This window comes from Strix uralensis, chromosome 28 (genome assembly GCF_047716275.1).
Source record: "Strix uralensis isolate ZFMK-TIS-50842 chromosome 28, bStrUra1, whole genome shotgun sequence".
Classification (NCBI taxonomy): Eukaryota; Metazoa; Chordata; class Aves; order Strigiformes; family Strigidae; genus Strix; species Strix uralensis.
In genome coordinates, this window is record NC_133999.1 from 2,180,008 (window position 1) to 2,203,088 (window position 23,081).

At 47.5% G+C, this 23,081-nt stretch overlaps 2 protein-coding genes and 1 long non-coding RNA gene across 3 annotated transcripts; 2 read left to right on the top strand and 1 right to left on the bottom strand.

The window, feature by feature from the left end:
- Positions 1-425: 425 nt before the first annotated feature.
- SLC18A1 (solute carrier family 18 member A1) lies at positions 426-8,699 on the bottom strand. The gene is made up of 15 exons (XM_074852345.1): positions 8,302-8,699; positions 7,706-8,066; positions 6,972-7,030; positions 6,626-6,709; positions 6,257-6,349; positions 5,882-5,971; positions 4,893-4,936; positions 4,704-4,764; positions 4,474-4,569; positions 2,598-2,676; positions 2,427-2,478; positions 2,172-2,235; positions 1,960-2,079; positions 1,635-1,768; positions 426-1,315 (listed from the first exon to the last, which is right to left on the bottom strand). Exons 1-15 carry the CDS (start codon positions 8,423-8,425, stop codon positions 1,202-1,204), a joined length of 1,575 nt encoding a protein of 524 aa, XP_074708446.1. The 5' UTR covers positions 8,426-8,699; the 3' UTR covers positions 426-1,201.
- On the top strand, positions 3,420-5,993 carry LOC141935798 (uncharacterized). Its single transcript, XR_012626628.1, has 3 exons — positions 3,420-3,530; positions 5,018-5,158; positions 5,859-5,993. It is a non-coding gene; the product is annotated as an uncharacterized LOC141935798 (long non-coding RNA).
- A 4,478-nt stretch (positions 8,700-13,177) lies between the features above and the next one.
- ATP6V1B2 (ATPase H+ transporting V1 subunit B2) lies at positions 13,178-22,751 on the top strand. Its single transcript, XM_074852343.1, has 14 exons — positions 13,178-13,321; positions 15,903-15,958; positions 16,667-16,765; positions 17,402-17,495; positions 17,596-17,673; positions 18,195-18,334; positions 18,463-18,564; positions 18,961-19,058; positions 19,295-19,418; positions 19,811-19,961; positions 20,345-20,427; positions 20,519-20,623; positions 20,833-20,962; positions 21,080-22,751. Exons 1-14 carry the CDS (start codon positions 13,213-13,215, stop codon positions 21,220-21,222), a joined length of 1,512 nt encoding a protein of 503 aa, XP_074708444.1. The 5' UTR covers positions 13,178-13,212; the 3' UTR covers positions 21,223-22,751.
- The last annotated feature ends 330 nt before the right edge of the window (positions 22,752-23,081 follow it).

Below are 23,081 nucleotides of genomic sequence, written 5' to 3' on the forward strand. Positions count from 1 at the left end.
TCATTCAAGACAGAAATGAATTTATATAAACTGCCAACGGTGGAACCAGAGAAGTTGTAAGTTTGAGGTTGCACTGGAAAAAATGAGATTACGGGAATTTCTCTGATAGTTGTAAAATTAATTTGGTACCTCTATTACTTCACGCTCTTACTTAACTGTAGTGTACTTCTACAGACCATTATGCTCAATAATAATTGTTAACAGTGCAGCTGCTCTCTTTCTGAACTTGTGGCCAGGAAATTGCAAAAGGGCAATTAAATCAGTCTATTGTACTTCTCATTGCCACGGGTTAGCATCACAAACACAGCCCGTTACCCCATCCCAGCTGAGGGGCGGGGATTTTTAAAAATGCTCTATTAGTCACTTACAATCCCAGGGGATCTAACTAGCTTTGTTGGCTGAGTCTGCACTTAAGAGCCTGAAACTGCTTTCAGCCTAATTTCTACCTGAATTTCTTAGAGTTCTTCATATAAATGAATTAATTTAATGGATGGCAGAAGAGAGACACAAGCAGCCATAAGTAGCACATCAAAAGCACAACACGTAAATATACCGAGACAGCAATGAACTTTTTTTTTTTTTTTTAACTGTCTTCAGAGGAGCGTGGAGCACGTTAGCAGCGCAGTGACATCTTTATTGATGGCCTGGCAGTGACACAGATGGATAGTGCCCTGTTGTTCCAGAAAGGTTTCATGCTGGGGATTATAGCAGAATTCTGGAGACAGAAATCTCCCAAAGCTGATGCTGCTGATTTAATTTTCTCCAGTGCTTTTCTTTCAAGGACAGTAAGCGCTTTAAAGACATTAACAAATGCCACTGGACTCATCTGGGAGAGATGTTGATATTATCCCCTACGGCATGGGGAGGCTGTGCCCAAGACAATGTTGTTCTGCAGGACAGGTTGATAGGATTCTCCTCATCTTCATAACTTTTTTTTACAGGTGAGATGAGGTGAGTTGGGGTAACTTGCCTAGAAGTCACACAGCAAATGAGTGGCTTAACTAAATGGATAGAGCCTCTGAATCCGGGGTCTCTACTCCCTGCTGTGGATTGCACAGCCGAGAGAACAGGTCAGCGGTACAGCCTCTGTCCGTCCTGCATCCACAAGTCTTGGGGGGCTGGGTTATTTGTGGGTGCTAATACACCCCGTGTTCTGCAAACATAGTATTAGCTCAGAACAGGGCACGCAGCCTTGCACTTGCTATTCCACATTTTCTGCCTCCACATCACTGTCATCTGTGAGGGGGAAATCGCGCAGGGTTTTCTGAGTGCTGTAGCTTTTGGTTTGCAGGGGGCATTCCTGGTTTAAGATTGCCTGGGTAAAGGAGAGAAGAAATCATGCTTTAGTAAAAATGGTGATTAATTTGAATAGTTAATGGGAGCATTACCACTTTTAGAGAAAGCTGAAGCAGCCAACAACTTTTGCACAGGGAATACCAGCTGTGAGTTTGGGAAAGGACCATAGCTCTAAACTTTACTGGGTTTATTGTTTGAGTTTTTTGTCCCTTTGTTGAGGGTGGAGTAGAGCCCAAGAGGGAAGACACAATCCCTAGCAAATTTATTCTAATCCCCCCCCAAATCTCTGGATTATCAATCCCCTGTGCTTTAAGGGAGTCAAAGATACTTAAACTCACAATCTTCTCCTCTTTAGCGGGAGGGTTGCGCAGGTGCCAGCAGAGAGGAGCGTAAGCGATGTTGATAGCTCCAATGATGATCATCAGCCAGGGAAACCCAATAGCTCGTACAATCGCACCGCCTGTGGATGGACCTGCAAATTTAAAAATGCAAAAAGGCCAAGGTGACAGCATAAGGTGCCTCTCCCGTTCGGAGGGGGACTATAAATCTACAGTGGGCGGGTTGCAGCCTCAGTGCCGATTGCTTGCAGAGAAGGCTGGGTGGAGGAAAGGGAGTGAGATACACGCTGAGTACGTCCCCCCGTGAGTAAGAGTTCCGCCATACCAATGGCAAAGCCCATGCAGAAGGCGACATCAGCTATGGCATAGACGTTGCCGTAGACGGAGGTGTGGCGAAGGTCCACGAGGTGACCCATGAGAGGCATCATGGAGGAGTCCACCATCCCTGCCCAAAGCAAGACGGACCTGATCAGTCATCGCCTCCCCCAGGGGCAGTGGCGAGAGCTGCCTTGTGTGGCCTGAATGCCGACTGCTTACCTATGGCAAAGCCAAGGCCACCGTTTGGGCCAATCAGCCCGTAAATATTTTTGGCCAGAGGTACCTTTGGGAGGAGAGAGAGAGAATACATGAACGAGGCCAGAAGAGCTGTGCGAGGTGTGAAGGTGTAACGTAGATCTGTGCAACCACTGAACATCTGACTGCCGGGCACAGAGCCCCATCTCGGTGTTATCACCCACACTGCCCCTGCTGATTCTTCCACAGAAGGTCTTGAAATTGTCTTATGCTACTTACACAAAGGAGACTAATTCCCACCACGGCCATGCCGATCAGGGAGCACAGCCACCTGCAACGAGGCCGCCGTTAGGAGAGGGCAGATGTTCTCAGCATGCACAACACCATGAGTGTAATTCGTGCTGAAAGCACAGGGCTGGGATGAGCTGAAATCTCTTAGGTTCCACTTACCGGCCCATTTTGTTAGCCAGAATCCCGAAGAGATTGGTGCCGATGAGGTAGGATATACTGGCAGGGAGGAACGCCATCCCTGAGAGAGAAAGAATAAAAACGAGCGTGTCATCCCCAAGCAAGTACAGGGGATTTGCAAAAATACTCACTTCACTAACTGCCTCTCATTTGGAGAATATCATGAGCCAGGCAAGGTGGGCTAACGCCCAGCACCCGCTTTGTGGGTCCTTCCCTGCAGTGGGGCTTCTCCATGCCCTCCGCTGCCACTGCCCTGTGCACAGCTGCGCTGGCTCCCCTTTGCTCCCTGCCCTGCAGAAGGGTGGGGGTCCCGCTGTGAAGACAGAGGGAGGCCTAGAAAATGTGTTTGCTTTTGATGGGGGGGAAACTGAGGCACGCAGAGGTGCAGCGCTTCACCCGCAAGATCTGCGAGACAACCAGAACGTTTTTTTGTCCCCAGTGCTTTAATAAGCTTGTCCTTGTCTACTGTCATAGTTTCTTCCTCTTCCACCTTTCTCCCCTTCTGCTTTTCACTGACTAAATAAAGAGGAATAAAATAACTGCTTAAGTGAAAAGCTTGGGGATTATTGTGTAGTCAAAATTAAATATTTGCACTGTTTGCTGATTTACCAGCTGTTTATTTTTAATATACTCTCCCACCAACTATAAATAAAACTGCTCAGCTCCATTTCACTAAGACAACTTCCTTATTGAAACACACTGATTTATGTTTAATTTTCTTTCCTCTCTAACAACTGCAGAACACAGCTAATCCTGCAGGTTTAGTCCAAGCTCTTCTGGTTTTTTTTCCCAGAATTAAGGGAGTGGGCAAACTGAAGCATACAGACAAACAAGCTCCTTGAGTTCGTAACAGCTCGTGAGATGGGTGACTTGCAGTTGAGCTGCGTCTAAATCCAAACGGCTCTCAAAACTCAGGTACCTGAACATCTAGTGAATCTATTTGGGATTTTCTTTGGTGTCTACTGACCTCTGGGTCCTGCCAAGTCACCTCAGAGGTCCCCCTTGAGTTCAGTGGGGACGGGGGCAGCCCTGAGTCTTTCCTCAGCCTGTGACATCTGTGGTTACCAGGTGGCTACGCTGCCCCTTCTCCCCACTGCCAGAGTCCCTGGGACGCTGTTTTACCCTCCCCCATCCTTGTGCAATTGCTTGCTCATGAGAAGCATCGTAGGCTCTTATCGGGATGGATGCTCCTGCCTGACCAGAGGATAACTCAATTAGGAGCTCTCTCAGCCCTCCTGCTCCAGGCTGCAATTAATTCAATTTGGGATCTAAGTGTAGCCTGGGGCACCCCCTGGGTCATTCCTCAGCCAATTGGGTTTTATAACAATTAGTTTTTATTTTTGTAGCAAACACAGACAATGTTATCTCCATATCACATTTTCTAGGCAGCTGGTAATTAGCACGTCCCATCCTGTCCTGCCTGGGACTCTCTAAATGGCCTTGTTTAACTCAGAGCTGCCTCTGCAAAACCCATCTGGCTGCCACGATTTCAGCCCAGCACGATACCATTATCTGCCCTGCAGAAGACAAGACTTGACAGGCTTCCCGTGCATGAAACAGCCTTTCTTCCACCATTATTGCACTTGTGGGGAGCCTGATTCTATGCAATTTTTTCAATAATAGAGAAAAGCACATTGTATAGCTACCACTAAGGACATTTCGAGCTGAAATTGGAGCAACACGCAGCCTGGGATCACTCACTCTGTGCGGGTGAGGGCATATGTTTTCTTCTTTTTTCGAATGATATGAGAGATTATTCAATCCATCTCGCAGTGCCTAAGCAGGACCGGTTCTAGCTAAACTACACCAAGCAGCTGTTCAGGAGCGGCTTGTTCAGGCTGCAAAGCACGGCACCTACCTAGCTGCCATTTCGGGGAGCACATGGTTTGCATCATCCAGATGGGCAAGGTGGGCTCGAGCATGGCCACCCCCATGTTGGAGAAGCAGAGGGCTCCTGACGGGGAGAAAGAGGAGAAACGCTCTAGTGTAGCCGCCTTCTGCTGCCGTTTCAAGCAGGCACGAGGGAATCTCTTTAACCAGGAGACGCAGGGGCACGAAGAGGAGCGCGGCGCGCGCTGACGCCTTTACCTGCGGCGACCAGGATGTAGGGGTCTCGCAGCAGGGTGAACACCGGCGTGCCCTTGGTGCTCTGCGGGATGGCAAAGCGGGGTCACGTCGGCTGAGAGCCGCGTGTGCCGGCGCCCGCACAGCCCCGCTCCCCGGCTCCATTCATGCCGCCTGGCACCGCCTCGCGTACGCACACGTGTCTGTACTCACCTCGGGGGAGATCTTGGAGGGCTGCAGTATGCAGAGCTGCAAAGCTGGGAAGAAAACGCTGATGTTAGCTTGCTTCTGGAGACAGCATCGCTTCAACCCGCATTTCCCTCTGGTTTTTCCTTCAGCCCGACCCCCTTCATCGGCAGAGCCCCCGGGGACACGGTAGCTGTGTTTGGGGACATCGCTGAAGCGGGCAGAGGGAGAGGTGGCTCCCAGCCCGGCTCCCACGGGAGGGAGCAGCAGAACTCCCTGAAGTGGACTGTGTTGTAAGTATTTTGTCAACCCATGAAGCAGTCAAATATGCAAATGCTCTCCGTCAGGCTGCCAGCTGCGGAGCCACAACTAGAGCGTGACAGAAATTAGACATGGAGAAGAACAGGATTAAAAAAGAAAGTTTCATATGTATGGGACCTATGTTTCATTTTCCAAAAGCTCTTACATGCTTCATTAAAGATGTCTCGCATTACATCTAGGCAAAGACAGTAACTGTGAATATAATTTAATTAGCTTAATACTTCGCACTAAAACCGCACATTTCTGCTACCTAGATCTTTGCCGTTACACTCTGAAGGCTCTCGTGGCCTGCATCTGTAACACAGCCATCGGAGAAAGAACAAGGATCACCATTTATGCTGGCAAAGTCTAATTCCTTCCTGGCGTGGTGAAGAGGCTGCAGACAAGTGTGCCTTTCACAAAGAATTCGCAGTTCAAAGAGCTTTACTGAATGTGCTATTCAAGCCATTAAAGCAATCAGGGGGTTTATTAAGTAATGAGGGACTAATTCTTACTATATTACTATGTCAATCATCTGGTGGTAGAAAACATATGATTTAGCAATAACAGACTAACCAGTGCTGATGATATCAGCCGTGCCTCTTCCTTCACACAAACCCTGTGAGATTCTCCCCGAAACATCTGCATTTAAATCTTTACACTTTTTTTTTTTTTTTTTTTTTTTTTTTGTAGCATTAAACCATTTGGCTTCTCACCTCCATCCAAGAGGGCAAGGAATGCCAGGACCAGGAAGGGAGATGACTTCCCCACGAATTCATACATCACGCTGCCAAAGGGGGCCCCGACTGCAAGGAAAGGCTGTGTCACACAGCGGCAGTGCCACCGTCCCCAGCGCCCGGGGAACAGCAGCGCGTGGCTCCTGCTGCCGTGGTTTTCTCTGAATCCCCCGCTGGGTGTTTGGTGAAGGTGGTGGAAGGTGTCGGGTCCCACGGGCAGCGGCCGTGGAGAGTGAGCGGAGGGAGGGAGGAGGACAGACTGGCCGTGAGGAAGGGTGGAAGCTGCAGGGGATGGCCAGCAAAGCTCTGGAGATGCTGTTGATGTAAACCCCCTTGGGAACAAGGTTTCCTTACTCAGCACACCCAAGGCCAAGCCTCCGAGAGCGATCCCCATCGCGTTGCCCCTCTCGAAGTCATCTGTGTACACGCTGGCCAGCATGCCCAAGCCTGGGAGCAGAGAGAAAGCAGAGGCCACATCAGGCTGGCTGGTGCCGTGGTGGCGGAGGGTCCTCTCCGAAAGCAGCCTGGGCTTTTGGGGGGATTTATCTGCTCGCTGACTGGTCTGTGTGAGTGCAGCATCTGCATCAGCCAGGCAGGCACAGCGAGGAGGAGGAAGCTGAGGAAGGCACTCGGTGTGTCTGTGCTGCTGATTGTTCCTGAGATGATAATTGAACCTGGACAGGGGAGCTAACACAGACTCTAAGGTGTAGCTGAAACATTTACCTGCGACTGATGAGAACGATGACCCAACGCCTTGGAGGGCTCGGGCGACGAACAGCAAGGTGTAGGTGCCTGAGAAAGCAAACACTGCGGAGGAAGGAGAGAGGCGGCGTCAGGACTGCGGACTGAGCGTTAAAACCCTGCAGAGGGTAAGAGTGGCCCCAGTTTGCACCAGTTTGGGTGCTGGAGGGGGCAGGGGGCCACTTGTCCTTTCTTGTCACCAATTTCTGAGACCGGGTGCTCTGCTCTCACTCCTTTCTCCTGCACAGGGACAGCAGTGCAGGCACAGACCAAAGTATTTTCTCTTGTGCTGCGGCGTATCAAGAGCATATGGCCGGGCAATACTCACTGACTGTGGAGATGAACATGATGATGAATCCGATGAACATGGGGATGTGGTATCCTATCCTGGCAAGGGAAAAAAGAGGCACCATCTCAGGGAGGACTCCTGATTCCAGCTTGAGATCTGGTCTTTCTGCCCAGCCTTAACACACATGTCTCTGTGGGCTGCTGAGCATCTCCTGAACTTGTGGATGTGCCCGTGAGTGCTGTTCAAGGAGGCAGCTGGTGTCTAAGTGCGCCCAGATAATACCATAAAGCACACCCAGACATACGGCTCTGTTTTACCAGCTCATCTGCACACCCATACATGTGGAGGTGAGCCCGGCACAGCTCACACGTGTCTGCTAGAAACAAAGGCAAAGAAAAACTCAGGGGCAGAAAATCTGAACAACAATATTCTGTCCATAGCGGGTTGGGAATATTTGCTTGTTTATTTGATGGTTACTGGTATTAAATAACATCTGTCCACATCTGAGGAGAGCATTAGTGAGGCTTACGTTGTAATATAAACTTGCAAGCCATTTGTAGGCTTTTAGAAGAGGTAAAATTCATGCTTATTTTGATGCATATATCCTCCCCTTTGCTATTTTACCCACCGGTCCCTGTAATTCTGTGATTGCAGGGGCTGCACATGTGCAGCACAGACCCTTACTGCCCAGCTAGTGGTGATTTCATTAGCAGGCAGGAGCTGCCTGTCCCTGAAGGGCTACACCGCGGTACAAACCCAGGTCTCTGACCTACCTGTTGGTCAGGAGACCCACGGATGGGTTGACCACCAGCTGTACGAGAGCCTTGGAGGCGAACAACAGCCCCACACGGACATTTTCCTTGGCGAGGAACTCCTCGCCCTCTGGGCAGCCGCTCGGCACTGGGGGGCTGCTGGTGGGGGGCTGTGGTGGGCGGCTGCTCTCCGTCCCGTTCGCCAGCTCTGCAGCACTGGCAGAGCCCGAGACAGTCACCGTGGTGTTGTCAAAATAGGAGAACATGGAGGAGAAAGGAGAAGCCTTCAAGGCTGGAGGAACCGGCTCAGTCCAGGCTGGGGCAACAGAGCTGTTTGTGCCTTCGTATTCTGTTGTATAAAGGAAGGTGGGGACAATCGGTACTGAAAGAAAAGCCAGGGAAGGGATTAGTCAGTGATTTTGCTCCATTTTCTGGCTCGGCATGCAGCTGATCTGAACGGTGCTGGCCAGATACTGGTGTCCTGGAGGCTCCCTGCACCCAGCCCTCCCCACGGCTCTCCCTGCGCAGGGACCCTGCCAGCATCAACCAGAGACCGACCGAGGAGCCGAAACCCCGAGGCAGGACCCGAAAGGCACCGCGAGAGCCGCACGCCGTACCCACGACCGTCAGCAGCATGTTGTCCAGCAGCAGCGCGACGAACACCACCACCAGCACCAGCCTCTGTGACGCCCTGCCAGCTGCCAGCCAGCGCCAGGGAGCGCGTTCAGCGGCCGGGGCCATGGCCGAGAGCCTGGAGCCCAGCCTGGGTCCTGCAGGCGCCTGATCTTCAGGGCTGAAGGTCTCCTATAAGCTTTAAAGAAAACACTCTGAGTTACAACCTCCCACAGCTCATGGCTTCTCCCTTGAGACAGCAACTCCTGAGGTCACTTAGTGTCTGTGTTCTCCAAGAGCTGGGTGCTGTTCCCTAGGAGCTGGGACCACCAGCTTTGCTATCAAAGACCCTGGTTTTATCAAGCTTGCGTTTAAAGTTGCAGATAGAGTGCGCTCTAACGCATCTCCACTCTCCTGAGACATCTTGTACCTGCTTCAAGGCATCATTTAAGTCGTCTTCCAAAGACTCAAATCACGGATCAAGCCAGCAGTTTATCTGAGGTAATCTCTACATCTTTTATTCCATGTTTGTTCTTTGGAGATTAAATTTGATCTCAAAGGAAATTCATTTACCCTACGTGTCTTTTCATTTGACCTAATTGAAATGTCATGGCAAGATACAGGACTTAAAAACCTAACATACGTGATTAAGATCAGGGCTTCAGAGGAGCTGAGAGAAGATTGCTTGCTTGGACTCATTGAAAATATCAATCAGAAATTTGCACTAAACCAACCAAACAATTAGCCATTTACATTCTTATAGCTCTTAGGCACTTCAGAGACTAAGTGGCAAAATGAATGGAGCTGAGTCCCAACTATCACTCTTTCCAATAATCCTGTGGTTTTCTGAAATCCCAGGCAATGATATTTACCAAATTTTAAGTAAAACAAACAAACGCTTCAAACCCTCTATCATCAAATATGAATGCCACACAAGTCACTAAGTTGAGAAACAGGGATGGTTTCTCACTGTACCTCCAAGTACTAGTAAATACCAAATAATAGAATTAATGCAAGGGAAGAGACACATGTATACAAAAATTAAGAGAGAGAGAGAGAAAGAGTAAGGAAGTATAGACAATAAAGACATGTGGACTAATGAAGCCCTTACATCTCAAGCCCCAAGCCCTGTCCCCTTCTCAATGCAAACCTGTTGTGTGGAGCAGAGGAAAACGAACTCTTACCCTGGAGCCCATCTTGGTGTGAGGAGCCGGCCGCTGCTGCGGGAGGTGGTGTGGTCTGCAGCCACTGCTCCCAGAGGATTTATGATTACCTTTTATCAGAAGAGGATATGAGTGTCCCTCTTCCGTGGAGATTTAATTGGAACCTCAAACAAGTTTCATTCAGCCCTGCAGCTCCCTCTGCGTCAGAGCAGGCCGGTGGGGTGGGCTGAGGGGGACTGGGAGGAGAGAGGCAGGAGTGTTTATCTGCGGCAGAGGCACCCGCTCTCCAGGCTTTCATCAACGCTTATCTCTCTCCAAGCACCTTAACTCTTGCCTGGGTCTGAGCACACTGAATGTGCCTCCCTGGGACTGCACAGCCCTCTCCTCCATGGGGGAAGCCCTCTCTGCCTCGGCGGCGGGTGGTTATGAGGCGCAGTGAACAGATTCATCACTGGGCGGCAAGGCTGGCATCGTTAAATGGCCCTGGGAGATGCATTTATAAAATATGTAATAGTCTAGGTCTTGGACTACTCTCCAATGACTGATGGCCAATGACAGCCCTTCCCTGTGCAGTTATGCTGTCTACTTTATCTCCAGGGACAAGGAGATGTTTCTTGGACCAACGAGGATGGTTTCTCATAGTCAAAGCTGGATTAAAAATGATATCCATGCATGGGTGAGGTACTGCAAATGCCATTTACAATGTGATCTCTTTTCTTCCATAATTTCAATTTTCTTAAACTTTTGACACTTTGCTCCTTGATTTCTTTTTTGAACCAAACCTGATACCATCATTCATTCAGGATGCAGAGATTTACTGCAGAGAAAGAAAAGAAATCCTAAACATATTCCCCTTCTCTCTGCTGGCACGTAGATCTGCCATTGAGGCTATTTATCTGCCTTCTGCATGGCCAAATCTATTGCTAATAACGTGAGATGAGTACATCCTACCAAGGAATTCCCTGGGTGTGCATTAGAGCAGAAGCTGAAGCCTTTAAATATATTTCATGAGCTGAGAATTGAATGTCTAGGCCTGGAAATTACTTTCTAAATATCTGCGAAGTAGTCAGAGAATGAGCAGTGCAGCACTACCATCTACTGAGGGAGCTCAGAATTGCTCAGCTGTACCTTGAGCTCTGAGTAGAAAATAATTTAGATTCTCCTTCAGGTGAGGAGGGGCATGTGGAGACAGTTATTATCTTTTTCTTTTGTAGGCCCCAAGGTCAGGGGGCAGTTGAAGGAGATTGCAGTGTCGTGTCACTTGTTTCGCAGGGATGATGGGAAAGCTTACTCAGATGTGCTTTGGAAGTGTTTCCATGTGTCTGTCAGATTTTTCCAGGCAGTTCTCTTCCAGATTTTTTTTTTTTTTTTAACCATTATAAACGTTTGCCATGAATTTTTCATTCAATAACCCTACGGAAAAAAAATGACTACAATTTTCTTCCTGGCCAGACTGAGGTAGTAAAGTATAGTGAACATTTCTGATGTAATGAAAAGTATAAGAGAATTTATGGGCTGTCTCAAGGCCCAGCATAGGATGTGCGCCTGAAAAACTGCTGATAGCAGACCTCACGCCGGCTCTGCAGGCTGATTGCAATTCCGGTGAATTCAGACGACAGCAGGCTTCGCTCGGCGAGATTGCTCTCTGCTGCTGACTCACCTCAAAGGTGCAGTGAAATACATCTGCTGTGTGGCGAGGGCTGCCGCGTACCAGCACAGAGCAGCATTTTACAAACCAGCGTGAGACAAATGGCTTATAGATGTAACGCCACCAGCCTGGGGTCGGGTGAACACGACAGCATAAACACAGATTGGAACAGGCACCCATAAAATCATACTTTGCTTTAAAGTCACTCCCTGCTAATATTTCCTTTACCAGGAGGTTTCTCCTACCCCGCACAGGAGTCGCTGCCCTGGCAGTGGCTGCTGCCCATTGCCTTACGCTCTCCGGTGGGTGAATTTCCATTGTCAAATGCTATTTTGTTGTTAGTCCACGAGGCAAATTTTCTCAGCCTGTGAGACTAGTTAAGAACTGAATAAAAATACCGAGAACAGAGAATGGTCTGTTTTGAGCGGTTGGAGTTTGCATCCCTGGGCCACCTTTTAAGCCGGGCTTTGAATGCAGGTGGAAGCAGTTTGCAAAGTGGTGCTGGCTGAAGTAACCCTTGAGGCTGCCATTTAGCGAGTCCTGCTGCTTTGTATTTTAAGTCCTTTCAACTATTGACAAACAGGAGAGCTCGGTAATTTGCTCAAGGTCATGTTGCGTTAGAAGGAGAGCTGAAACCTGGCCAAAGCCTTCCAGTTTTGTGTTTAATCCACTCGACGGCATTTTCCCTTTGTCTGGGGATTATTTATTGTGTTTACTCCCCCCTTAGCCAAACAGTTTCTTGTGCGATTGTTAAGTTTTTTTCCATCAGTCTCACCAGTCCCTGGTACTTTGTTGCTCCTTCAACCAAGCACAGAATTGCCAATGTCTCTTTAAAAACATATTCCCCTGAAGTATTTCTAGTTTTAATGTAGAAGAACATAGAATGTTGTTTTATAACATCAAATAATTCTGTCTCACTGCTAAGACGGGAGGAGAACAAACAGCAACTATTAAAATGTAACATGTATGAAGAGATGCATAACCCATAAGGAAATAGAAGGTTGAAAGACAAATGGTTTTCTGGAAAAAGGTGTTTATAAGTAACCCACTATCTTTTTCTTATCTAAGGTTTAGGGGGTAAGGCATCTCGTTCTGTCCTTTAAACAATTGTACCAGTCAGCCCTTGATGTGGCACCAGTGCAAGTGGGGTGTTTCCATCGACAGCCCTGTCTCATTGCCAGATCCTACTGTATTTCTTATCTCCTATCTCCCCTAAGCAGGTACCGTTACACCCTTAGATCAAAGCGCTGGTTTTAGGTGAAGTGTATCCATGAGAACACGGCTGAGGTGTGAGGACATGCATGGAGGTTGGGGGACACCAACCCCCCCGCCGGAGCACTGCTGAGCTGAGGCAGCGGGGCAGAGACAGCCCCAAATGCCCCTTGTGCCCCTGGCCCGGGGCTGGGGATGGCCGTGCTGGGGGGTGACTGGGCAGGAGCCCAGGGCTCTGCTTTCCTTTTATGGCAGAATTACTCCTTTTCTCGTGTTCTCAGCCATTTAACCCTTCTGTCAATTCATTAATTAATTAGCCTGCTTTCTCTCCCTTTTCCCCCCTCTTCATCCTTTTTCTCTTTTTCTTCTTTCCTCTTTTTTATTTTTCTCTTTTTGTCTTTCATCTTCTTTTTCTTCTCATTCCTTTCCCCCTTTCCCTTTCCTCCTTTTCTTCTTTCTCTTGCTCTTCCTTTTCCTTTCCCTTTCCCCTTTCCCTTCCCTCGTTTCCTTTCCCCTTTTCCTTTTCCCCTCTTCCTTTTCCCTTTTTCCTTGTCCCTTTTCCTGACACCTTTTCCATTTTTCCTCTTCCTTTCTGCTTTTCCTTTTCCTTTTCCTTTTCCTTTTCCTTTTCCTTTTCCTTTTCCTTTTCCTTTTCCTTTTCCTTTTCCTTTTCCTTTTCCTTTTCCTTTTCCCCATTTTCCTTTTCCTTTTCCCCTTTTCCTTTTCCCCTTTTCCCTTCCCCTTCCCCCCCCCTTTCCCCCCTCCCGCCGTGCCCCCCCCAGCACCCCGGTCAGCTCCCGCTGCCGCCCCGTTCCGGCGGGCGGGGCCCTGCGCGGGCGGCGCTATATCAGCGCATGCGCGGCGGGGCGCGGGGGGCCGGGGCGGCGGAGAAGATGGCGGCGGTGCGGGCGGTGCGGGGGCTGGTGAACGGCGCCGGGCCCGGCGGGCCGCGGGAGCAGGTGGCGGCCCTCACCCGCGACTACCTCTCGCAGCCGCGCCTCAGTGAGTGCGGGGCCCGCGGCGGGAGGGGCTCCCGGGGCGCCGCGGAGGGAGGCCCGGCCCGGGTGGGCCGCACGCCAAGGCCGGGCCGCGCCGGAGCCGGGCGGGCGATACCAGCAGCGGGGCCGCTCCGTGCGGCAGCTCCTGCGGGGTGCGGGGGGGTCGGAGCGGGGGGGCTGCAGGCCGGCGGCCCGCTCGAGTCGGGCTTTTAACGGCAGCGGGTGCCGCAGTGGGGCCGTGCACGGCCCGGTCCGCCCTGAGCACCGGAATCGGGCACTCGCCGGTCCACGGGCCTGTTGCCCGCTGGCCATCGCGGTGTCCTTCGGGAACAGCCGCGTGAGGAGCAGGAACTGGGAACTGCTGTGAGCTGGCGGTGCTGCGGGTTCTGTTCCTGTAAAACGAATTTGAGAAATCTGGTGGAAAAGGGGAAATACAGTAGCCTTGTAAAAACCCCGTATTGCAGTGTAGTAGGGGGAAGTCAGAGTTGTCTGAAGGTGCGGGTTTTTTTTCCTGGCCTGTTTTTTGATCTAGGGAGTCATTACCCGGGTGACTCTGCCTGCACCCCCGCGCAGGCTGCGGACGTACGAGGTGGCAGCCGGGCAGCTGCTCTGCGGTGGTTTCTTTGAAAACGTCGGTCTGGTTTGAAAGCCAACTCGGTCGTTACAATTCCTGCTCTCCCAAGGCTTACGGTGGAGCGGAGGCTCCTGGCAAGGCTGGAGCTGAGCTGACTTCATATTCAGTTCGTGTTTTCCTGTGTAGATTTTGGCTTTTGCCCAAGCTGACATCGCTTGCAGGCTAGATATGAAAAACACTTCTGTTGCTTTTTGTTTGTCATAGAACTGGTTGATCTCACTGGAAACAGGAATTTTGAGGCAGTGGCGAGCGGCCTTCAAGGGGAATTGATGCAGATTGATGTCAAGGAACTGTTTTCTTGCAGACAAAGCGAGGAGTGTAAGCCCCTTCCCGTTGGCTGAGGAGGAAGTGCTCATGAGACAGTCATGAGATGAAGTGCTTTGCTCAAGATAATGTTTTCCATTTCTTGTCGACAGTGGGTTGCAAACACTTGCAGTCTAAGCAGAGTCCTCTTCGTAGCATGATGTCTGTGCAGTTCTCCTTGCTCGGGTGAATGGAGCAGGACTTTGACAAGAGTTAAAACCCAGAAATAGGAGTTCCAGCCTTAGACCATTTTACACACCCAGTGACCCTCAAACCTTATCTAATGCAGTTGTGATTGTTGCTGTTTAAGAGATTACATTGCAACAGTTCAAACTGTTTGCTTCGGTGTAAATACCACGTTGTTGACAGTCTAGACAACGCGCGGTGATTGTGCCAGACCCGGGCAGGCTGAAGTGGCTCAGCCAGGTGATTCCCTGCGGCCTGGCGCTGGTGGAATTTGTGATCTTTCCAGTACCACGAGTGCCCGTTTCCTCTGCCTTGCAGCGTGACCAGGAAGGGGTGTTGGTGTCTCTCCTGTTCTGTAAAGCCTCCACTTGCTCATTTTTTCCCCTCCCAGGGATAAGTGATTAACAGTCACTCTCTTGGTCACTGCTCCTTGTGACCCTGATAAAGCTTTGACTCAAGGTTACTTTTAACTGTGGATCAAGTGATGCTGGGCTCTAGCTGGGACACCAGCGTGTCCTTGGAGCAAGGCAGGAGGCCTCTTTACTACCTTTTCACAGGTTTTCTCGGGGCTGGTAGCAGAGTGAAGAATTCTGGGCACACGGTACCTCAGAAGTTGTATGTAGTGCTAATGCTTGAGCTGCTGATGTTTAAGACAGGAGCCTTCTGATGAGCCAGCTGGCTGTGGCCTTCGATCAGGTGTCAACCCTTAGGTTAAACCAGGATAACCCAAGAGTAGGAGGAGTGTGGCTAAGGTGAAATTCAACCTTTTGCAGTGTAGTGCATTGACCTTTTCTCAGGAGACAGGAAAGGTGTTATAAGGTTTCCTTTTAGCACTGTGCCAAAACCCACAACGTACTGTAGAAGCTCTGCTGATCAGCTTTTGAGCATGAGATCTTCTTGCTTTGCCAAGTCCAGGCTTTCACATGGGCTGTTCCAGTGTTATGGAGCAGGACGATTCTGTGGTTAAAAAACCAAACCTTGAAGTTGAGTGTTGATACTAAGGTCTTCTCACCGTTGGACATAACTATCAGTGACACCCGTGATTGCTCCTTTATCACAAATTTCAGATGTTGTTATCCCTGGTTTTTAAAGATCTTGCAATTGTGTATCTTCCTTAACTTCAAATGTCAACCTTACATAGTGTTGGTGTTTCTGGTGGCATTCAAATTACCCCTGGATGTAAGCTTGCATCAGTGAATTTCTGTGACAGACAAGAAAAAGGCAGTATTATATATCTTAACATTACCTCAGGTGCATTGCAAGTAAAGGCAAAAAGTGCTGGCCACACACTTCAGTACCTAATCCTTCCTGTAGAGTTCATAACAACCATAGAAGTGGTACAGAGCTGGGCCCAAAATCTGCAAACTTGGGCCTGGTGATAGGGATGAAACTTTGAAAACTTTATGTAGGATATTTCAGATGGTCTGAGGAGGTACCTGACTTGTGGCTTGCTTTCTTTCAGCTTATAAAACCGTGTCGGGTGTGAATGGTCCCCTGGTTATCTTGGATCAAGTTAAGGTAAAGTTTCAGGTTCTTGATGAATGAAACTTTTTGAGGGAAGGTTTACAAGAAAAGCTGTCGCAGGTTAAATCCAGACTGTTGTGAAATTCATGGGTCCACTGAGCAATTTTAATACAAGATATGTTTCTGACTGCTGAGAGAAATGACAATATGCAAATTGCTGTAAGGAGAGTTGTTGGGACTGTTGGGGGAAAGAAAGGAAACAGTGTTTCAGTTTTACCAAAATCCTCAAAATGTTGTCTAAACTTGAATGCAGAAACATACCTATTCGCTCTGTTCTTGACCTTTTTGTTACCAAAGCACGAGTGTTCTGTAAAAGGGACCTGTAAACCATTTTGGCTTGTTTTCACATTACTGGCCAGTTACTGTTGAAGGTGAGCAGCTGGTGCTGTCCAAGCAACAACCAGCTTTCTCCTCCTGTTGTCAGATGCCACATCGTGGCTTTCCGTTAGTATTTCAGGACTACTGGGGTGTTTGGAACGGGTTCTGTTAGGTCTTTCTGCGGCCTCTAACTCTGAGGAAATGTTGTATAGTCCCTGTAAAAATGACGTTAGCCTGATAAATTTTAATTGCCTTGGAATGAGTTTTGTTCTGATAAAATTGTTTTTAAAAATAGAGTAGCTGTTAAGCTTAAGCTTGCTTGAAATTGATAACTTGTTTCACGACTCTTTAATGCTTTCCACCATCTTTCTTGCTCATCTTCAGTTTCCTAGGTACGCAGAGATTGTCCACTTGACTCTTCCTGATGGCACAAGAAGAAGTGGGCAGGTTCTGGAAGTCAGTGGCTCCAAAGCTGTGGTTCAGGTACGACTAGGGACAGGAGTGTCTCTTATTGCACAGAAAACAATTTTATTAATCAGCATGTGTCTGAGCCACATCAGATCTATCTTGTGATGTGTTCTTCTGGTACTGTAAATTAAAAAAAAAAATTACCTACTTATTCCAAGTGCAAGTGGCATGAATAATTTTAGAAGATTGAAAACTGGAGTACGGTGACATTTTTTTATTTGCATCCCTCCCTAGATTTCTTTGCTGCTAGATTAAAGGAGTTGTACTGTAATTGTGCACTATTAGATTCAAGATCAACTCCTGTGCTATGTGGGTGCAGGTATTTCTTCTAAGCAGCCGTCTCTTGTTAATATTAATTATTCTTATCTGAAGAACTTTACCCTGTTGGCGAAGGGAGATACTTGAGATCAAAGGGATGGCACCAGGTTTGTTGGTTGCTGCTGATACACTTCATCAATTTTGTTTAAAGTAGGTTTTTATGTGATGCTTTGTAGCAGCTCTTGAAATTCTTTGCTTGCAGAGGACTGCCTTTTTTTCTGCCCTGTGGCTGATCAAGTTCTCAAGTGAAGCAGCATTCTAGTGTGTTATTTTGTAAAGCACAATATTTAGTCCTTTCTCCTGTTTTTTTTTCTTCTTCTGGTATATTTACAGGTATTTGAAGGAACTTCAGGTATTGATGCTAAGAAAACGTCTTGTGAGTTTACAGGGGATATTCTTCGAACCCCTGTCTCTGAGGATATGCTTGGTAAGTACTTGCATAATGCTTTGAAGAATGAACAGACTTATCACATGCTAACTTATTTTCACAGTAACTTACATTTTGATTTTACTGCTGTTTCTTGTAGGCAGAGTATTTAATGGATCAGGAAAACCTATAGACAGAGGCCCCATTGTTTTGGCTGAAGATTTTCTTGACATAATGGGTATGTTCTTAATCCATTCCTGGTGTGGAATTAAATACAAATCTGGTGTTTCTGATTTCTGAGTGTTACAATAGATTTGATTTTGAATGTGGGATCTAATTGTTAGGCAGAGTTTAATCTTGTTTTTAAGTATGTGTGTGGCATCAAACTCAAATCAAATTTACACAAGTGGTACAAAATTTATACAGGAGGTAGCAGAAAATAACTGTTTTCTGTGACGTTTGGAAGCTGTTCTTTCAAGTATTTGTAGACTATCATAATTATACAGCCTCCAAAGATAAAAAGCCAATAAGCTGACAGGCTTTTCTTGAAAGCACTCTTACCATTTACATGACCACAGAACGCCAGAGTCCTGGGATCTACAAAAGGCTCAGGACCAGGAGCACATAAAGATTTGTTGGCCTAATGGTGGGGTTTGCACCTTTTGAGATGAGCCTCAGATCAGTGCTCCAGGTCAGTGGTCTGATTGAGCCTCAAACATGTACATGGAATAACATGTGTTCTCTTAAAAACTACGACAGGTCAGCCAATCAATCCCCAGTGTCGTATCTACCCAGAAGAAATGATCCAGACTGGCATTTCTGCTATAGATGGTATGAACAGTATTGCCAGGGGCCAGAAAATCCCCATATTCTCAGCTGCTGGCTTGCCCCACAATGAGGTGAGTACCCAAAGCTACTCTCTAAACAGTTAGTGGCTTGCATTTCGCTGAGGTTAAAAAGTAAACCAAGTTAAATTCTGTGTAATAGCATCAAATATACAGACAGACTGAAACACTTTTTCCCCTAGATTGCAGCTCAGATCTGTCGCCAAGCTGGCTTGGTGAAGAAATCCAAAGATGTGATGGACTACAGTGAAGAGAACTTTGCCATTGTGTTTGCTGCTATGGGTGTAAGTCATTACTAATGGAGAAAAATGATGCTTGACTAATAAATAAGCCAATGCTAGGAGTAGCTGAGCATCACTTTTTTGAAAGTATTTTAAGTAGGTCTTACGTATATAACTAAAAGTGCTGAATTGGTTGGCTGAATGGCTGAAAATCCCAAATGGCCAGAAGTACTGTAACTGTGTGTCTGATCAGGATAAAATACCCTAATCTCTAGCCTGGAATTATAGAAATAACTCATTCTTCTAGAAATAACTCATTATGTTGGGAATGTAGGGGAGTCTTCATGATAGAGAGCTTTGCTTATGGATTATTAATGTGGTGGTTAGACCTTAATACAATGCAAAAATGTAGTAACTTAAAATCTGGTCTGGAACTGATGCCATAATGTTGTGATTTAGGTGAACATGGAAACTGCTCGGTTCTTCAAATCAGACTTTGAGGAAAATGGGTCCATGGACAACGTGTGTCTGTTCCTGAATTTGGCCAATGATCCAACGTAAGTAGTTGTTGGGGAAAAGGCTGAGGAGAACAAGTAAACGGGAAGCTGAAGCCTCACTGGTGTCCTGCCAGCTGTCACTTACGTTGACATTTTGCAGCGAAGTTGAGGATGACGTGCTCGTACTCCAGTTAGTAGCAGGTTTCCAGAGGGTTTTAAAGTCTTTGTAACTTCAGACTGTTACCTTGCAGCCTTAAAGCGCTTGTCATAAATACTGCCACGCTGTTCTGTTTCAGCATTGAACGCATTATCACACCTCGTCTAGCTCTCACGACAGCGGAGTTCTTGGCATATCAGTGTGAGAAGCACGTGTTGGTCATTCTGACAGATATGAGCTCCTACGCGGAGGCTCTGCGAGAGGTACGCATTTATTAACTCGCGTGCTGGGTGTTGGCAGAAAGGGTTTGTAGTATGAAGTGAGAATGTAAACTTTTGCTTAAGCTGTTACAGTAGTAGTCATTACAGTGTTCTTAAATAGCCAGTGAGGCTTTTAGTTATTCATTGCCTCTGTGATAGCTGAACTTACCTGACTGGTGGCACTCAGCCGTTGGATATTATAGTACCAGATTTGGAACATCTCATCATACGTGGTTGTGGTGACGTACTTCTGTTAACAGGGGGTTGTCTCACTGTGTTTTAGTATCACCTGCAGGAAGAGGTACTTTAAGTCACTTGTGTAGTTTAATTAGGGGAGGCAGCAGGTCTGTGTGAGTGATCTGACTTCTTAGAAACGTTTTTCTGGATTGCCTCAGGTTTCAGCAGCTAGAGAGGAAGTGCCTGGCCGCCGTGGTTTCCCGGGTTACATGTACACCGACTTGGCTACTATATATGAGCGTGCTGGGCGTGTGGAAGGCAGAAATGGCTCCATTACTCAGATTCCTATTCTTACCATGCCCAATGATGGTGAGTTATTTTCAAGTGTTTTTGATAAATAGCCCTTTAAAGGACTCCTTTAGAGCAACCTGCATTATTTGGGACACGCAGCGAGATAGGAGGTCCTGTGGCCTTTAGGTTTCCATTTGAATATTGCAGTTCTCGGCTGCCTTCTCTGTCTGTATTGCCACCAGAAATGCTTTGCCCGTTTCAGACTTCAGGACTGTTTTCCAGCCCCCTGTCAGTGCTCACAGCTCTAATCCTCACATAAGAGCATGTAGCGATATGTGGGGGCACTGACTGATGGCATTTTACTTCTGAAGTCACTTAATGGCGAAAACCTGCCGCATCAGAGCTAGAATGGATATAAAAGGTCTGAAAACTGTCAAAACTTTTTTTTTTTTCCCCCACAGATATTACTCATCCTATCCCTGACTTGACTGGATATATCACTGAGGGACAGATCTACGTGGATAGGCAGCTGCATAACAGACAGGTGTGTACCACACCAGTTAGAACATATTTAAGATTACTCAGTACTTTGTAAAGGATTAATGTTGAAATTCTTGGATGTGTGTTTCCTCCAGATTTACCCGCCTATTAACGTCTTGCCCTCCTTGTCTCGACTGATGAAGTCAGCTATTGGAGAGGGCATGACCAGGAAGGATCATGCAGATGTGTCCAACCAGCTGGTATGTAGAAACCTCTTCGGAGAAGCAGAATCGTGTTTCAAATAGACATTTTACTAAACAGCCTGTAAAGGGAATGCCAAACAGCAATTGAGAACACTCCTGAGGCTGCTTTAAAGCACTGAGTGTTTAGTGAGCCCCTTTGTTTGAGTTCGAACAGAACTTGTTACGTGGATGATCAAGGTAACAGCACTTCTGTTTCTCCCTTCTAGTACGCCTGCTACGCTATCGGAAAGGATGTGCAGGCTATGAAGGCTGTAGTTGGTGAGGAAGCTCTTACCTCAGATGATCTTCTTTATCTGGAGTTTCTGCAGAAGTTTGAGAAGAACTTCATTGCTCAGGGTGAGTGTTTCTGAACATCCCAGTACACCGTAACACCTAGAAGGTCTTGTCCTCAGATCTGCCTGGCGAGGAGACACTTTCCTGCCCCATATTTCAGGCTGTGGTTGCTTTCTGCAGGTCCCTATGAAAACCGCACTGTTTACGAGACCTTGGACATTGGATGGCAGCTTTTGCGAATCTTCCCCAAGGAGATGTTGAAGAGAATTCCTCAGACCACACTGGCTGAATTCTATCCTCGAGATTCGACTGCGAAACACTAGCCACAGTTTCACCTCTAACTCCTTGCTCTGTGAAATGCTGTTTGTTTTCTTTTTCTATGTGTTGGTGTTTACTTGTCGCCCTTATGATTAAAACCAAGAATAGGTGACACTTGTGCCAGTGTTCCAATGAACACTGATACCAGTTTTTAAAATATCCCTTCTTCCAAGGTCTGGATCTTCAGGAAGATATTTAGGCCAGCTCTTACAAATGTGCAATAGCTCTCCTGAGGCTTATTTTTTGAACTGGACCTTTTGTAGACATTTTGAGGGAATGTCTGAGGATTACCAGAAACTTGCAAATCTTTACTTTCAAACCAGGAGCACGTGGTTTAGAAAACCTGAAAGAGCGAATGTGAGTTCCTTTGTCCAAAGCATCTGCTCCATCTGATCGTACGTGGTTGCCATGCTGCTGGTAGAACAGATGGCACTCTGCTGCCCTGCTGTCACGCCTGAAGACCAGGCTAAGATGTGGAGAGCGTGGTGCAGGGCAACATACCTTTCTGAAAAATGCAAGTCACTGTTTTTTAACTATGGTTTAAGATTCTTAAAGGTATGCGTGGACTGAGGACACGAGTAGGCATGCTAGGTGCTTTTCCACTAGCAAAGGATCTTTTCAGAGGTCACAGGCCGCTGCGTTGCTACCTGAAGGTAGCATGATAAGGCTTTATTACCAAATTAAAGGTTTTAAATTGAAGTTTGCAGAGTAAGCTTCCTACTTACCCATTTTTTTTCTTTGAATTCTGGAAATGCCAGAGACAGAAAACAGCAGCTAAAGCATTCTGAGATCAGTAGTGTCCCAACGGGCAAAACTATATGTAATTCAAGGCTTTGTGCTGCTACTGAAGGGGATTATGAGATGTGAAAAAAAACCTCTTCTACCCGACGCAGTTGTACTGGTGGGAGGTCAGCTTTTAAAGTATGTCTTGTACTAAATGATGCAACAGGAGAAAGCAGCTTGGTGTGTGAATGGATATTTTGAATTCTGTTATAAAGCATGCTCTAGGTGGCACTGGGTCCCGAGTCGTGTTTGAAACTGTTGTGGTTTGCACTCCAGGCACGGATTTGGCTAGCCAGGAGAGCTCAGCATTCCCAAACACTGCAAACTTGGCTAGTCAGTTCAGTGTTGTTTTTTTCAAATTGGTTCAGACGAGGCTCCAAGCCCAGTGCTGGCAGGCTTTCTTGCTTTTTTCCAGGCTTAATGTAGTCTAAGCTCTGGTCTAGCTACCCAAAGCATGTTGCACCTCTCTAAACGCCTTCAGTGCTTGTCTAGGAAGGTGCTAACATGACTTGAACGATAGTGCACTACTTCCAGCTTTCCCTGACGTCTCCGATGTGCAGTTCTTTCTATAGTTTGTTCCGTGTTCTCTGTAACTTGGACGCAATAGCAACTTTATTCCAGTGCATTCCACCCTAAAGCTGTGTCAAGTCTATTTTTCTTGAGGTAGGGATGGGAGGTCGGAAGTGTTGGCATGAGAATACTTTAATGTAGAGAATATCTAAATAAATTAAATATGGAAGGTGTTGAACAATGTGGGAGCTTTTGTGATTCTGTGGTTTGGAAACAGCTTCAGGTCTTTCAGCAGTGGCTGAGATGTCCTTTGCCTGGTTACATGAATGAAACGACTTCCTAACGTGCTGAAAACACTTTTCATTTCCATTTTGAGGTGTGCGGTGAGGGCCGCTGGAGCCACCCCCACATTATGACAAGAGGGTTTGTCCTTCGGTGTCAGGATGAAGGCTTTGTGCTGCGGGAGCGGGGGGGTGGTGCAGTCACGGGGAAAGGCTTTGCAGGAATGTTGGAGGTAACGCGATACCGCTGTGTCCGCATGCGCCAGGCTAGGAAACCTTAACAGGCTTCT

What these genes read in the sequence shown, in the direction of transcription:
- ATP6V1B2 (XM_074852343.1), top strand. Translation starts at nt 13,213, where the DNA reads ATGGCGGCGGTGCGGGCGGTGCGGGGGCTGGTGAACGGCGCCGGGCCC. An exon ending in TTATCTTGGATCAAGTTAAG is followed by an intron (nt 15,959 to 16,666) that starts GTAAAGTTTCAG and finishes GCTCATCTTCAG; the next exon opens with TTTCCTAGGTACGCAGAGAT. An exon ending in GCTCCAAAGCTGTGGTTCAG is followed by an intron (nt 16,766 to 17,401) that starts GTACGACTAGGG and finishes GTATATTTACAG; the next exon opens with GTATTTGAAGGAACTTCAGG.
- SLC18A1 (XM_074852345.1), bottom strand. Translation starts at nt 8,425, where the DNA reads ATGGCCCCGGCCGCTGAACGCGCTCCCTGGCGCTGGCTGGCAGCTGGC. An exon ending in GTGGGTCTCCTGACCAACAG is followed by an intron (nt 7,031 to 7,705) that starts GTAGGTCAGAGA and finishes TTCCCTTGCCAG; the next exon opens with GATAGGATACCACATCCCCA. An exon ending in CTCCCCGAAATGGCAGCTAG is followed by an intron (nt 2,677 to 4,473) that starts GTAGGTGCCGTG and finishes TTTCTCTCTCAG; the next exon opens with GGATGGCGTTCCTCCCTGCC.